Below are 17,191 nucleotides of genomic sequence, written 5' to 3'. Positions count from 1 at the left end.
GACAGAAAGGTTGTGTGCTGGCTCACCACAGGACCAGCTGCTGCCTTCTCTGCCGTTGCTGTCGGCTGCTGCCAGGTCTGCCGCCTCTTCCACGGGCCAGTCCACCCCCTCTAGGGTACACAGGCGGATTTCTCGGGCATCTTGCTATGCTGTGCAGAGGCGCTGTGGGTTTTTTTTTTCTCTCCCAGGATATGTATGTCCAATTAGTGGTAAATCAGAGGGGAGAGAAGACGAATGACTCATGGCACCATGATGCTGACATCATTTCCAAATAAAATATATTATTGAAATGAATTTATCTTGCTCTCTTTTTAATATAGCCACTGCAAAATTTAAATTTCTATATGAAGCTTTCATATTTCTGTGGGAGGTTTCTCAGCTTTGGCATCACTAACATTTGGGGCTGGGTAGTTCTTTGTGTGAGGGCCCATAATGTTCTTTATTGGGTGTTGAGTGACATCCCTGGCCTAGCTGTTCTAGATCAGCTTCCCACCCAGTGCAGGAATGCCTTTCAGGCCATGACAGAAAGGGCTCATTCAGCCTCTGTTTGAAACCTTTACTAATAAGAATCTCATGTTTCTCGTATTTGGAATGAATTATAAGACCTTTCTATCAGGATCCTGTAACTTCTCCCAGTGGTCCTAGTCCTACTTGAGTAGCACAGAATAAACCAAATTGTTTATGAAAGAGATAATGCATGCTAAAAGGCCTTATACATTCTAAAGTTGATTCATCAAATACTTCAACTCCTCCTTTGTGTTAGGCACTGTCATGGGCAACAGGGATACAGCAGTAGATGAAACGTGAGCTCTCCAGAAGCTCTTAGACCATTTTGGGGAAAGTGGTTAATACTTGAGAGCCTACAGTAGTATGTTGTGTGTTGGTCAGTGCTGTGGAGAATACCGAAGCAAGCAAAGGTGCGTAGGGAGTGCTCTTGTTGAGTGGGGCAGGGTGTGGTTATGGGGATGCTGTTGCTCCTGGCCCCGTCCCCTACTGCTCCAAGACCTCTGTCATGCCTACTGTTCCCCAGACCTCCAGTTTCTTTTGTTTGTTCTGGACTGCACATTTCTTTCATCCATTTCTTATAAGAAATGTTTTCCAGACACATTTGCTTAGCCTCTGGTAAGTCTTCCTGAACTCAGGTGTTCAGGTTCCCTTTAAAAGTGGCACATGGATTTGAATCCTGGCTCTGGTCTGATCATTGCAGGGTTGCCCTTTGGGAATGTTCTAGCTGCTGTTCTCCTTTTGGCAATCTGAGATTGCACCTGCCTCTTTGGCAGGAGCATCATGCTCTTGACTCAGATTACGGTCAACAACCCTGAGGTCTTTTACTGTGCTACAGCTTCCACGTTGTGTACTTGTCTTGGAGGCCAGTGTTTCTCTTGATGTTTTTGATCAACTTACTGCACACAGTATGATCTAAGGGAGTTTGCTTTTGCAGTCTTACACAAGAAAACAGCATGGACTTTATGATGGCCTGTTGCCTTTCACAGTCCATTTTAGCTCTGCTTTCTGGTTGGGTTCTGGAATAGATAATGTTGCAGATAATCTGGCCTCCTGATGAATGAATAACTACTACATTTTCCTAAAACAACATAATGAGATAAGTGCATAAAAATGAATGTGGGATATTCTCAGGTGGGATTCTTGGCTGGCAGTCCTGTAATTTCTAAATCGAAAATTTAAAAAAAAAAAACAGAAAAACAAAAAACCTTTGGATGTCTTTTATCATCTTGTTTCCAGAGTATTTCTTGCTTTTCTTGCTTTTAATCAGAATAGTGATACATACCTGTGCTCTCAGTGTAGGCATTGGTTGGGAGGAATTACAGCCCCTCATTCAGTCTTCACAAAGCGTATTTCAGGCTGAAACTTCCTAGCATCTGTTCCATTTATGGCTGACTTTTTCACAGACAAAAGATAGAAACGTTATATAGTTGACCCTTGAACAGTTCACCTCCTGGGCAGTCGAAAGTCCATATATAATTTTTGAACCCTCAAAAACTTAACTGCTAGTAGCCTACTGTTGACTGGAAGACTTACCAATAACATAAACAGCCAATTAACACTCATTTTGTATGTCATATGTATTATATACTATATGTTACAATAAAGTGAGATTTTAGAAAATCATAAGAAAATACATTTATGGTACTGTATTAAAAAAAAAAAAAACCCCATGTAAGTGGACCCATGCAGCTCAAACCAATGTTCAGGGGTCAACTGTACAAATCTCTAAAACTGCACTGTGAATGTGCTAATGGTAGATGATGGCTGGGATGCTGTCCCTAGGTTCCATTGTTCATGTTACAGAGATTCATGGTCCTGGATGGTGGAGAATGTGATTTAAATACCATCTGTGGCTACTTATCCAGCAGATTGGTTAGATGAGAAATCTGCCAAATGAGCAGTGTGTGTTTCTAAAAAAGAAAAAGAAGTCAGAAGAATTTCACCGTGGAGGATTTAAAAATATTATTCATTTTAAAACTTTATGTTAACTTCTGTAATTCAAATTAGTTTGTAGAATAAAAGTTCTTTAGAAGATAAATTGTTTTGTTTACGATTTTAATGTTTCAGTTACGTAGGTATATTCTAAGCAGCAATTGCTAAACCCGCATCCCTTGCCATAATCTAAGATAACTGAAAAAAAATGTATTAACAGTTTTAGGAAGTTGGCCTGGCATCTCTGCCCGCTGCCCCCAGTAGTGCTGCCACTGTGATTTTTGGAAGGGGGGTCAGCTTCTGACCAGCCGGGTCTGGATGCCTGAGCCCTGACATGTGGCTTACCCAGGCCCCTCTGCCACTGACATCCACCAGCCTTCTGGCTACCTTGAAACCCCTGCAGAGGCTTTTGAAAGTGCTCCTTCTGTAGAGCTTAATTTGCAAGGGGGTTCCTGTCTTATCCAGAGGGGCTAAATTTTGTTCACATCAGTGTCTTTGGTGCTAACATATGAAGCCAGGCCTAAATTTTACTTCGGCTTTATAATTCATTTGCATTTTTCCATTTAGTTTCTTAAAAACCTTTAGGCCCTGTGATGGCGTTTTGTTTACATTATTCAGCAGCTAGAGTAAAATCATGTATGAAGTATCCAGAAGTGGTAGGTATGTCTAGGATCAAACGACAGAGTCTGCTGTGCTAGCACGTGAAAGGAAGGTGTACCTGTGAGGTGGTGCAGAAAGCTGGACACCAGCAGGGAGAGCTAGAATCCTAGGATCAGAATGACAGCAAAGGCACAGGGCCAGCGGGTCTGTTGTGACACTTCTCAGGGGCCAGCATAGCAGTGATTGGGGTATAGCTTCTGGCAGACCCTGTTGTACACATTTTTAAGGTGTCCATACATGCATGCCTGTGGTGTTCATATTAATGGCAATAGCTTTCCCCTCCTAGTGACAATGGCATTAAAATTAAATGTTTATTTTTCTTTTCTTCTTTCAGAACAAGCCTGCCCTCCCCTATGTTTTCCAGAAATGACTTCAGTATCTGGAGCATCCTAAGAAAATGTATTGGAATGGTAAATTATCTATCAATTTTCTAATATAACATTAAGCAGCCATGTTTCCTTACATATTCTTTGGGAGGGAATCTTAATGTTGGCATAAAAGTAATGTACAACAAAGTTTATGGAAACTTGAGATTCGGAAATTAGGAAAGGTCTTAGGTTTGCCTGACAGAATTTGAGCCACTCTTTGTGCCATTTTAATAGGATTTCAGTGTGACTTTTCACTGTTGAGAAAATAGGAAAAGAAAATGCTCTTTTCCTGTTGTCACACCACATTTGTGTTTCCCCATAAAATTACCCAGAAATTCTCTCAGAAAGCAGACTCACCAAAGGGTAGGATATAATTTCATGTGCACTTCTTCATACGAGCTACTTGTTTTGAGCTTTGAATTTTAAGTGTGGTATATTAGATATTTGGAATGTGTCTCTGCTTGGCTGTGTAGGTAGATCTGATTTGGGGGGGGGAAGGGCAGCACCTGGCAAAATTTGCTAAATTCCATGAAGACTTAAGTTCTTTTTAAAACAATGGTCCACATATTGGGGCGCCTGGGTGGCTGAGTCAGTTGAGTGTCCGGCTTCGGCTCAGGTCATGATCTCACCGTTCGTGAGTTCGAGCCCCACTTCGAGCTCTGTGCTGACAGCTCAGAGCCTGGAGCCTGCTTCGGATTCTGTGTCCCGCTCTCTCTCTGCCCCACTCCTGCTTGTGCTGTGTCTCTGTCTTTCAAAAATAAATAAACCTAAAAAAAATTTTTTTAAACAATGGTCCACAGCTCCAACCAGATATCAGTTAGGCTAGAATTCTGAGTAAAGTTCTCTTCATTCTGCTAGCAGGAACTTTGACCAACTAGAATGATGAACAACGTAAAACATGTGAGTCCTGAGCTGCTAAAGAAATCTGCCTGGACATTACTTTTTGTAATGTGACAATTGAACATGCTCCGGGAACTTCCTGCACCAAGAAGTATAGTCACTTTCCGCTGCTTGCCATCCATGAAACTCATGACATGCCCACTTCGGCATTCTCTAATGTCTGTGTTCTCTGCATGGGGTTACCTCATCTGAGACTTTCCAAATGGGACCAATGAGCTAATCCCAGAAATAGTCATTTTAAACAAATATTTTCCAATTCTATGTGGAGAGTAACTCAACTAAGGTCTACAGCCGGGTAATGGGATTTATCACAACTTTTCTGCTTCCTATCTGTGAGACCCCGGGGAACCTGTTATACCTCCTGGAAGGGGTTTTCTACTGGGTAAAGTTAGAATAATTTGTACCTTAGAGGTGTATTGAGAGAGAAATAACATAATTTCTGTAAATTGTCTAAGAAGTCCCTGGTTTAGCATAATGCTCAATTTTATTATTAGCAGCAGTTAATTACACTAAAGAATCAGAGCACCTGCCTCTAATTAAGACTCATCAGGACAAACCAAATGTATATTTTCTTAAGACATTAATTATACATGTTACTGTCTTTGGATCTGAAATTTTCAGGGAAAGAATTAATATTTGTATTCTACAGAGGCAATATTTTTCAAACCCTTAGTAAACATATTTACCACCATGACTTAGTATGCAAATAGGTATATTTGTGTGTTTAAAATTAAAACCAGGGGCGCCTTCGGTGGCTCAGTTGGTTAAGCGTCCAACTCTTGATTTCAGCTCAGATGAGGATCTCATGGTCCTGGGATGGAGCCCTGTGTCAGGCTGCACACTGGGTGTGGAGCCTGCTTGAGATTCTCTTTCTCTCTCTCTGCCCCTCCCCTGCTTGTGTGCACACATGCAGTCTCTCTCTCTCTCTCAGAAGAAAAATAGTAAAATTAAACCAGTTTCACAAAAGGAATATTCATCCTTACAGTAAATGATACTTCCATTTATGTTAAATTAATGCTGATTCCAACTTATTAAATGCATTACATAATCTCTGATGAATGAAACCCTCACTGTAGAATTAATACCACATCTATCAAAGACTATGTGGTTAACAGAATTTGTATGCAAACTTCAGCTGTGGTTGAGCATTTTGGGACACCATGGAAGATACAGTTTTCTGTTCTCTTGCTTGAATCTGTCTGCTACCATCTTCTGTCTCACAAGTATCAGATTTAGTGGCGGTGTCATGAATTTGTTTAGGCTAGAGGTCTAGTTTATGTCTAAAGCAACCATTCTGTCTAAATGGAGAATATTCTTTTAAAAGATAGGACATAATGTTATGTTGGATCATACCTGTCATACTTTGAAAGATAAACTCTTATTTCTCTAGAAGAATGTTTTCACTTTTACTTTTTATGGCAGAACTATTTGTATAAATAAACGTTCTCTACTAAATTTATAAGAGGCTAACATTCCTAAAGGGACATTTACTAATGTGGATTGAAGGAATTATCTAGCATTTGGAAATCTTGTAAGCACTGTCATAGGATCCCCTCTCATAGACGATAGAAACAATCGAAAGGTGTAACAGTTGGCCAACAATAGACATTTAAAGTACAGTATGTCATAAAAATAAAGTACAGTGAGTCTTTTTTAAACAGCTTATTTATTTATTTTGAGAAACTACAAGCTGGGGAGGGGCAGAGACATCAGGTGAGAGAGAGAGAGAGAGAGAGAGAGAGAATGCCAAGCAGGCCTCATGCTAGGAGCATGGTGCCCATTGTGGGCACGGTTCGATACCACGAACCGTGATATCATGACCTGAGCCAAAATCAAGAGTTGGACACCTAACCAACCGACTGAGCTACCCAGGCGCCCCAAGTGCAGTGTATCTTGAGAGAAACAAATATCATCATTAGAGTAAGTTTTTAAAAGTAATTTTTGTTATTGACCCCTCCAATATCTGCCTCCTTCCACCCTCCAAAAGAAAATAGTTCAAAACTTAGAAAATGTAATATCTATAATGTTTTTGTACTGAAGTTCAAAACAAAGTCATTTTTAAAAATCCTGCAGTGCGTTTCTGTGATTATTTTTTTCTTTTTCAGATTTTTAAAAGTTTATTTATTTTTGAGAGCGCGTGTGAGCAAGAGAGGGGCAGAGAGAGAGAGGTGGGGGAGAGAGAATCCCAAGCAGGCTCCTCACTGTCAGTGCAGAGCAGAGAGCAGTCAGTGCAGAGCCAATACTAGGCTTAAACCCACAAACCATAAGATCATGACCTGAGCCGAAATCAAGAGTTGGACGCTTAATGGACTGAGCCACCCAGGCGCACCCTACATTTCTATGATTCTGTTACACTGAACAAACACTTGAGGGGCACCTGGCTGGTTGGGTCAGTGGAACGTGCAACTCTTGACCTCGGGGTTATGAGCTCAAGCTCCATGTTGGGTACAAAGATTACTTAAAAATAAAAATCTTTAAAGAAAAAATAAGTACATGACTTATGAACTCATGATAGATGTTGAGTGTAGAGATTACTTAAAAAAATAAAATCTTAAGAAAATACTCAAACACTTCACTTCCTTTCGATGTGGGCAAATCTCCATTGCAAAAGCCATATACATTTCTTTCAGCCAGCTCTTCCCCGTAACTCCACATTCCCAGTTTCTCAACTCTATAATAAGTCTTAAAAGTAGCGGAGGATATTTGGTATGGAACCATAGCTTTTTATGATGTCTCCGTTGACTTGAGAGCATGCCAGAGCAGAGTGGAGAGTGTGAGTGTCCTGCAGGTGAAAACCTCACAAGTCTACACTGAACTGGGGTCCAGTCCCAACTTTTTAAAAACTTCATGCCCCTTGTGATGATTTGGTTTTATTGTATAGTATCATTGTTCAAAATACATGGCTTTGGGGCAACTCGCTGGCTCAGTTGGTAGAGCATGAGACTCATGATCTTGGGGTGTGAGTTTGAGCCCCATACTGGGTATAGAGATTATTAAAAAATGAAAAAAAAAAAAACCCAAAACATAAATACATAGCTTTTATGAACTCATGACGGATGCTTATCTGCCAGGTGTGGTCTAGGTATAATTTGTCTTGGTCAGGAAGGAAAGTCTGAGATCTTCTCCTGACGTTGGCCATACTGGACCTCAGTGCCCTGCAGTGCCGTCTCCAGCCGGCTCACTTTGACCCTGTCTTCCATTTCCACATATGTATGCATTTTGCTTTGCTGCTTCTAAAAGAGTATGGATGGAACTGGAGGATATTATGCTAAGTGAAATAAGTCAGAGAAAGACAGATATCCTATGTTTTCATTCATATGTGGAACTTGAGAAACTTAACAGAAGACCATGGGGGAAGGGAAGGGGAAAAAATAGGAATAGAAAGGGAGGGAGGTTGGGGCGCCTGGGTGGCGCAGTCGGTTAAGCATCCGACTTCAGCCAGGTCACGATCTCGCGGTCCGTGAGTTCGAGCCCCGCGTCAGGCTCTGGGCTGATGGCTCAGAGCCTGGAGCCTGTTTCTGATTCTGTGTCTCCCTCTCTCTCTGCCCCTCCCCCGTTCATGCTCTGTCTCTCTCTGTCCCAAAAATAAATAAACGTTGAAAAAAAAAATTAAAAAAAAAAAAGGGAGGGAGGGAGGCAAACCATAAGAGACTCTGAAATACAGAGAACAAACTGAAGGGGGGTGGGGGAAGAGGGGGAAATGGGTGATGGGCATTGAGGAGGGCACTTGTTAGGATGAGCACTGGGTGTCGTATGTAAGCGATGAACCATGGGAATCTACCCCCAAAACCAAGAGCACACTGTATACACTGTATGTTAGTCAACTTGACAGTAAATTATATTAAAAAAATAAAAAGAATATGGAGACTTAGATTTCCAAAACTAATGACCTCTTCCTTTGTCCTTCCAATCTGTTTTGGACAGGATTATGTTACTAAATGTTGGATTATACTACATGAAATGAATACTTTACATAACTGATATTCAACTCTAAAACTCTCCTGTGATTGAAGCTTTTACAAAACAGATTCCCAGCTCAGAGCTAATACTGATACTGGTTAGTGGTTTGAAACCTTTCTTCCTTATTTCCTTACTCCCATTGTCCTTTTGTTGAAGGGCTCTGATCTCATAATCCCATTGTCCTGCACTTCCCGTTTTTCTTTCTCCTCTTCTCTCTCATCCCTTCAGCGTTTCTCAGCGGGACTCACCCAGAGGTTAGGTCCTGGGTGTTCATGCCTAGTGACTTTCAAAACCAGGGCCAGCACCGGGGTGAGGCCCAGAATTTGAGTAGGCAACCGTGCCCAGGGCTTTGCAGGTGCCAACCCTGTGTTCACTAAATATCTTGGAGTCATAGAATATTAGTGTTGGATTGTTATCAGAAATGAGAAAGGTCTGATATATTATAAATATATATGACCTTTTAAAATGAAAATGTGATATTACTGTTAATGATGTCCAGTGGAACCAAATACCATAGAGATTTCAGTACAAGAGCAAGCTGTTACTTTAAGAGTTGAAAAGTTTACAGTTCCATTTGCTCCTTTGATTCATTCTTCTTCTCCATATTTCCTACACTTTTTATCTTTTAAGGTCTTTTACTGATTATCACACTTTGCTATCACAAAAATACTTATAAAAATAAAAATCAGACAGTGTATATCCTGTGACCTTAAGACTTTAAGTTTCTTTGCGTCTTGTTATTCTTACAAGTATTAATATGTGAGTTATCAAAATAACAAGCATTACAAAATTTATGAAAATATTAACATAAAGGGTGAAATGTTCATAAAATGGATTTTTTCTGCTGGGTTTAGAGATCTGAGAATGTCACCTATCTATTGCTAGAATGTGATGGACTTTTCAATAACAGTTATGTAATTTTTTAATAGATTCTGGGATTTAAAAACCTTGCTCATATTAGTAGACAGATGGGAGTAGGGATTTGGTGGGGTTTTTGAATCTCGCAATACCGTTCAGTTCTTCAACCCTTTGCCAACTGTGTGCCACAAGTTCAGATAACAATGTATTATCAAAAACATTTTTAAAAAGGAGGTTAGAGGGGCGCCTGGGTGGCGCAGTCGGTTAAGCGTCCGACTTCAGCCAGGTCACGATCTCGCGGTCCGTGAGTTCGAGCCCCGCGTCGGGCTCTGGGCTGATGGCTCAGAGCCTGGAGCCTGTTTCCGATTCTGTGTCTCCCTCTCTCTCTGCCCCTCCCCCGTTCATGCTCTGTCTCTCTCTATCCCAAAAATAAATAAACGTTGAAAAAAAAAAAAAAAAAAGTAAAAAGGAGGTTAGAGTGGGAGAGAGCCAAAGCATAAGAGACTCTTAAAAACTGAGAACAAACTGAGGGTGATGGGGGTGGGAGGGTGGGGAGGGTGGGTGATGGGTATTGAGGAGGTCACCTTTTGGGATGAACACTGGGTGTTGTATGGAAACCAATTTGACAATAAACTTCATATATTGAAAAAAAAAATTTTTATGATCCATAAGTTGACAGCTCAATTAGGACTTTCTTCAGTGTTACTGTGAACAAATTTGGAGAAGTCTAACTCGTAGAAGGTCTTCTGAGCCTCCATTGGAGTCATAGGTGCCTTGATCTCTGGGAAATGTAGCCAGAGAAGCTTTGCCAGGGCTCTCAACTCTTGGTGCACACGTAGCTCTGTCCTCTTACTCACATGTACATTGCAGTAGTGAGACGGGGATGAGAAAATTGAAATATTTTTCGCTGAAACACACCTGTATCAGTATAATAATTTTTGATAAAATGCTTTTATCTTACCGTGAGCTTTACAGTTTTTCCCTCAGAACCACAGATCTAGCTCATTCACTTGATGCAGGGTGCCTGCACACAGCCGTAGAGCCGGTCCATACTCGGACACATCCCAGGTCAACTGGATGTCCTGCCAGGAGTGATGGTATTTTGGGGTTCAGATAAACATATTAGTATATGTCACTGTGACATCTGTCCCATTCTTGAATTCTAAATCTAAGATTGATACAGACTGAGGTAAGATTTGGAGCTTTGCCAAAGCTGGTACGTGATAAATACTGACTTGAGAGACGGGGAACAGAAACAGCAAAGTAGTTAAACAAAACCTAGCATCTTTACCACCCTCCTTTCCAGTCTTCTGAAATCAGAATACCCTGGTATGGGAGAAATGGCCAGAAGAGCCCTTTTCTGATGTCAGGTCTTTCCCTTAACTGAAACAGGGAAAGTCATGGGGCCCTCATGCAGGTTATGGTGCCTCAGTTAAAGGGGCCTCCCTGATACCAGTACTGTACTTCTACACCTCCCTTCGTTTGGTACCCTAACGAGTTTTACATTTCAGAGTGAGAATACTATACAGTGATTGAGGATGGTGTGAGGTGTCCCCCCACCCCACCCCCGTCACAGAAGAGTAGTTGAGGGCAAGTGGGAGAAGAGAAAGCATGACCTCCAATGCAGGTGTCTGCTCAGACCTTCCCATAATTAGGTAAGAGTGCCTGTGGAGGCTGAGCCTCTGGAAATTGGTTCCCTTAAAGCAGCCCCGCCCACGTAGCTACTAGCCAGTCTTTGTGCACCTTGAGTGAATACAGGGTGAAGACTGAGATCCATCCAGGCGTCAGCCAGTACATCTGTTGTCTTTCCACGTTCCTGTCGTGGTTGTCCAGACTTCGGTTAAATGCCTCCCAACTCTGAAAATACTCCGCTACTAGACAGGAAGAATAGGAAAAGAATATCTTTTTGTTCATCTTTTTCCTTGTAGCTTGTCTTCTGTTTTTCTTTGTTTTTTACCATTGGTTTGCACCAAGCTGAGCACAGTGTGGTTCAGTTCACACACAAACACATACCCCTTTCCTGCTCCACAGTTCCTTCATTTCCAAGTGTGTTATCTCCCACTCATTCCCCTGTTGTGTTCCCCTTGGGCAGGTCTGTGAGGAACAGTGGTGTGACCGACAGCAGAAGGCATAAGGGCGGGAGGCCTTTTTTAAACTGCTCATCCAGATGGTCCCAGGAGTCTTTTGAGTTCTTCGTGCGGCTGCTTTGGACACAATCAGTGGTATTCGGATAGCAAGAACCTCTCATGCAAGATAAACTAGTAGATAGATGGTAGACATCTTATGGAGGGAGGGGGCTGAGTAGCCCAAGATGTGAAAGAGACCTTTGACCCTCCAAAGCCCTTAAATGTAAGCGGGATGAATGTTTACATCCTTGGTAGCTGTGGGAGGTGGGGCGGTGGGGGGGGGGTGGTGGTGAGGAAGGAGCCAGTGCCAACTTCATCTTGCAGAAGGGACATCCAACAAGCAGAACCAAGGCTGCTTCTAGCACTTGCCCAACACTGAGGAGCCTGGAAACCCATTTAGTGCTTGGGTCCCACTCCTGGGTGAGGACTCTGCCTGCACGCTGGCTGCCTGGGCAAACGAGCAGACGAATTTAGCCAGAGACCTAAGTTGAGTTTCTCTCTGTAACCCAGGTCTTAAATATTTGCACAATTGGGTATTACAGTGTTAGAGTTTACAGCTATAAAATATTTTCCATTTTAGCTGGGATCAAACTTGGCCTTGCCTTCAGGTTGTTTATATAGTGCTCCAAAGATGAAGCAAACAGACTTCTCTCTCTCTCTCTCTCTCTTTGTCCCTTTCTCAGTTTGTCAGCAGATGAGAAATTGCAATTAAGAGTTTCTTCAGTTTCATCATTGGTTGCTATTAATTTGCATGGATAAATTTAAACTGTGTTTTTAGCTGGGTCACAGGGTGGAACTGCCTGGCATAAATATTTAATTTTTCAGCCGACTGATGCTCCTGGTGATCAGAGTAGCCTAGTTCACGTTTCTTCCTGAAACTTGACCCTCATAATGTGCGTTGTTTCTTTTCCTATTATTGGAATCTGCACAGTACTAATTAGTATACGGTATCTAGAGAGTCCACTACCAAACTTTATTATATGGGAAGTAAAAGTGAGGTCACTGTAAAATTCCAAAACGGAATGAAGTAGGGTTTCTGTCACTTGAGTTTTCATTACATACCTAGGGAACTGTAGATTTTAACAATTAAAAATTACTGTAATATTATTTTAAAATAATTTCACTAATAGAGGCAATAAAATTAAGTCTATTGCTGTATTTTAAGAGTATAAATACTCCTACTCTTCTCATTCTCAGGGTGAGGCTGTTGTTATGGTGGACTGGATTTATGTATATATGTTCTCCAGGATCTTTTCTTTCCTTTGTATTCCCTCTCTGATATTTGGCCCAGATGTGTGCCTTTTCATTTCTCTGAATGCTTACGTTCTGGGCTAACTAAAAGAAGTAAGAAAGAGTTTAAATTATTCTAGATTACAACATTGGATTTAAAGAAGCTTATTTAGATTAGGAGCTTTTCAAATGATTGGAAATAATCTAGCCATTGAATTCATGATAAAACCATGTCCTTTGTGCAGTGGTCTCAGAGTTTACACTACGCCCACTTTCACTGACTCACTAACTCCTATAAAGTCTAGCCAACTAGTGTGAGAGGCCAGTGGCTGATAGATCCTGGATGGTCCTGTCCTTGCCTTTATATTTTCCCCGGGGGGGTGGGGGCTATATGTGAAGAGGTGCAGCATACCCAGCATTGCTTTAGAGATGAAAGATTAAGCCCCTAGGACACGATTCTCATCTGATCCTTTGTAATTAGGGACAAGCTAAAATGCCCTCACCTCTAGCACATATCCTATTCCCTCAGGGAATATTTTGTAGTCCTTTTAGTACTTTTTGGGGGGAAAAAATCCAGAATCAAGCTTTGAGGTAAAGTTCTTCATTGCTGTAATGAGTACATCTCATCTTGATGTTGTACACAACGAAGTGAAATGTAGAGATGAAGAATGGCATGGTGTGGGTCACATACTAGTCAAGGACATGACTCAAGTCGTCCCCTCCATGAATTCCTGTCTTGGTGATTGGATGGAGCAGCCAGCCGGCCAGCAGAGAGAACCTTACCAGGGGGACTGCAGCCATCCCGTCCTGACTGGGGCTCCAGGGGGAGCAGGGGTCCTTTCCTTCAGTCCCTCACCCTTTAAAGTCAGAGTGCGGAAGCCATGCTGCTTTCTCAATAGCTTTTCTACAGCCCAGGCGACCAGGTGAAGTATCCCAACCTCTGAGGCTCTCTTGCCTCTCTGCATCTGGGAGGACTTGGCACTCTTGCATGCATTCTTAATGGTAATAGCTCACATTTATTGCTCACTTCATGTCTGCCTGGTGCTCTTCTAAGTGCCATAGATGAATTAACCTGATCTTTACAAGCCCTGTGACGTATGCAATGAAATCCCCATCTGAGGAGAGGTGAGGGACTTACTTGTGGTGACGCAAGTATTAGGTAGCAAGGGGCCTTCAATCTCAGACCCCATTCCTTTTTGTTTTTCTAATTGTGGTAGAATTCACAGCATAAACTGTACCATCTTCATGATTTGTAAGCATGCAGTTCGGTGGCATCAGTACATTTGCCATGTGCAGCCATCACCACCGTCCACCCAGCCTCTTTGTCCTGCAGAACTGACTCTGTACCCATTAAACAGTAACTCCCAGGCCCCTGTCCCAGCTAGCTACCATGCTGCTTTCTGTTCAGAACTCACTCTCTTAGCCACTTCACTGTCCCTGGAGCTTTGGCCTGGACCAACCTGAGCACGTTCTGTCGCTGTTCTTTTTCCCTTATGCTTAGACTTCGCTTTTCTCTCGTACGTTTTATGATTAGCATAATGTCCATGCGTGTGTTCTAAGGCGATCCAGTGTCTGTGGTGCAAGGTTGTTAGCTTCCTTTGGCCAGGCTTGAAAGTATTAGATTTTAAGATAAATCTCTTGTTTTACTCCCCTGATTAAAAGAGTAATACATGTTCACGTTAGGAAACAGAAAATATGGAAAAGCATAAATAAGGTCGTCAAGATTACCTGCACTACCAACTCCTAGAGACAACAGCTGTTAATTTTTTGGTGCTATGACCTCCTAGTATTTGTTGCTATGTCTATAAAACATCTCTTTAAACATGTGGCTTTGTAGCCTAACAACATTTTGCCACATGAACTATTGTGTATCATTAGAAAGAGGGTTTGAGGGGCACCTGGGTGGCTCAGTTGGTTGAGCGTCCGACTTCAGCTCGGGTCACGATCTCGCGGTCTGTGAGTTCGAGCCCCGTGTCGGGCTCTGGGCTGATGGCTCAGAGCCTGGAGCCTGCTTTCGATTCTGTGTCTCCCTCTCTCTCTCTGCCCCTCCCCCATTAATGCTCTGTCTCTCTCTGTCTCAAAAATAAATAAAACGTTAAAAAAAAAATTAAAAAAAGAGGGTTTGACGTCAAGAAGCTTGTATTCCAGTAGAAGGGTCAGCAAAGTCTAGTGTATTGTGATAAATGCCTGCGTAGGCATAAAGTCCGCAGGCATTGGGACTGCAGAGGAGCATGGAGGGTAGGGGCACCTGCAGTGTACTCTTCTCTCTCTGGGGTGATGAGGACACAGGCAGAGTATAAGATTTTATCCCTCCCTTCAAGAACCGTATTACTGTAGAGTTAGCGAGATGAGCTGACATAACAGTATGCAATCCAACACACGACCAAGAGCTAAATTGTGAGATATAGATTCTGGTATGCTGGGTGTTGGAGGAAGTGAGAAATCAATGAGAACTAGAACAGCTGAGAAGGAGAGACTTGAGCTGACCCTTCAAATATGGGTAGGATCTGTAAGAGGTAAGGGAAGAGAGCAGGGCATCCTTGGTCAGGACTGGCCCTACCAAGTCTTTTAACTCAGTGCCTAAAATAGTGCCTGGCACCTAGTAGATGGTAAATTAATTTTTTTCAGAAGATATTTTGAAAAATTATTTCTAATGTATATTCTATACTGCACATTGGCTGTAGAAGGGATGGGGTTTTTTGATATATAGTTGACAACATTATAAGACATTTAAAGTATATATAAGATGACTGCATATGTTGTGCACTGTGAAAGAATTCCCCTTGAGTTATTTAACACATCAGTCACCTCACATACACACATCTCATCTTACATTGTGTGTGAGAACATTTAAATTCTACTCCCTTAGCAAATTTCACTTACGGAAAACAGTGTTATCAACTATAGTCACCATGTTATACATTAGATCTTTCTATCTTACTCGTCTTACAACTAAAAGTTTGTACTCTTTTAACAGTCTCTCCCATATTCACCACCTGCAGCCTCTGGCAACCACCTCCCTACTATGTTTCTATGAGTTTGTTCTTTATTGTGTTGTTATTGTTGGTTGTTTCCACATGTAGGTGATACTATGGAATACTTGTCTCTCTCTGTCTGGCTTATTTCACTTAGCATAAGGCCCTCCAGTTTCATCCGTGTTGTCACAAATGGCAGGATTTTCTTCTTTTGTATGGCCGAATAATACTCCTGGGTGTGTATGTCATTTTCTTGACCCAATGATCACATTTTCTTGATTCATTTATCTGTTGATGGACACTTAGGTTGTTTCCATACTGACTATTCTAAATAATGCTCTAATGAACATGGGGTGCACATGTTTTTTCAAGTTAGTGTTTTCAAAATAAGCCAGTGAAGAAATGGGCAGAAAACATGAATAGAAGACATCCAGATGGCCAACAGGCACATGAAAAGATGGTCAACATCGCTCCCTCATCAGGGAAATACAAATCAAAACCACACTGAGATACCGCCTCACGCCAGTCAGAGTGGCTAAAATGAACAAATCAGGAGACTATAGATGCTGGAGAGGATGTGGAGAAATGGAAACCCTCTTGCACTGTTGATGGGAATGCAAACTGGTGCAGCCACTCTGGAAAACAGTGTGGAGGTTCCTCAAAAAATTAAAAATAGATCTACCCTATGACCCAGCAATAGCACTGCTAGGAATTTACCCAAGGGATACAGGAGTGCTGATGCATAGGGGCACTTGTACCCCAATGTTTATAGCAGCACTTTCAACAATAGCTATAGAAATTATGGGAAGAGCCTAAATGTCCATCAACTGACGAAAGAAGATGTGGTTTATATATACAATGGAATACTACTAGGCAATGAAAAAATGAAATCTGGCCATTTGTAGCAACGTGGTTGGAACTGGAGAGTGTTATGCTAAGTGAAATAAGTCAGGCAGAGAAAGACAGATATCATATGTTTTCACTCATATGTGGATCCTGAGAAACTCAACAGAAGACGGGGGGGGGGAGGGGAAGGGGGGAAGAAAAGTTACAGAGAGGGAAGGAGGCAAACCATAAGAGACTCTTAAATACTGAGAACAAGCTGAGGGTTGATGGGTAGTGGAGGGGAGGGGAAAGTGGGTGATGGGCATTGAGGAGGGCACCTGTTGGGATGAGCACTGGGTGTTGTATGGAAACCAATTTGACAATAAATTTCATAAAAAAAAAAAAAAATCTTTTCATTTCTTTGGGTAAATATCCAGAAGTGGAACTGCTGAATCATAGGGCAGGTCTGTTTTTAATTTCTTAAGAAATGTCCATTGTGCTTTGCACAGTGTCTGTACCACTTTACATCCCCCCAGTGGTGTATAAGGGCTCCCTTTTCTCCACATTATTGCCAGCCATTCATCTCTTTTATATAAAAGCCATCCTAACAGGTGGGAGGTGATAATCTCATTGTAGTTTTGATTGGCATTTCCCTGATGATCAGTGGTATTGGGCACCTTTACCTATTGGCCATTTGGATGTCGTCTTTGAAAAAACATCTACTCATTTCCTGTGCCCATTTTTTAATCTTTTTTGTTTCTATTAAGTTGTAAGAGTTTTTGTAATATGTATCTTGGATCCTACCCTCTTATCAGATACGTGATTTGGAAATATTTTCTCCCATCCTATA

General features: G+C 41.8%; 1 protein-coding gene across 8 annotated transcripts in view; it reads left to right on the top strand.

Moving 5' to 3' along the window:
• The window catches only part of OSBPL1A (oxysterol binding protein like 1A), a 277,900-nt gene that overhangs the window by 234,736 nt on the left and 25,973 nt on the right, over positions 1–17,191 (top strand). For all 8 annotated transcript variants that reach the window (XM_086682632.1, XM_025931211.2, XM_086682634.1 and 5 more), the window contains one exon: positions 3,434–3,509. In XM_086682632.1, the coding sequence (XP_086538758.1) occupies positions 3,434–3,509 (76 nt within the window). The remainder of the gene's footprint in view (positions 1–3,433; positions 3,510–17,191) is intronic.

The sequence above is a fragment of the Puma concolor genome, chromosome D3 (assembly GCF_028749965.1).
Source record: "Puma concolor isolate L17-30 chromosome D3, mPumCon1.1.hap2, whole genome shotgun sequence".
In the NCBI taxonomy this organism is placed as follows: Eukaryota; Metazoa; Chordata; class Mammalia; order Carnivora; family Felidae; genus Puma; species Puma concolor.
Note: the sequence above shows the minus strand (reverse complement) of the source record. Positions and strands in the feature narration are given on the sequence as shown.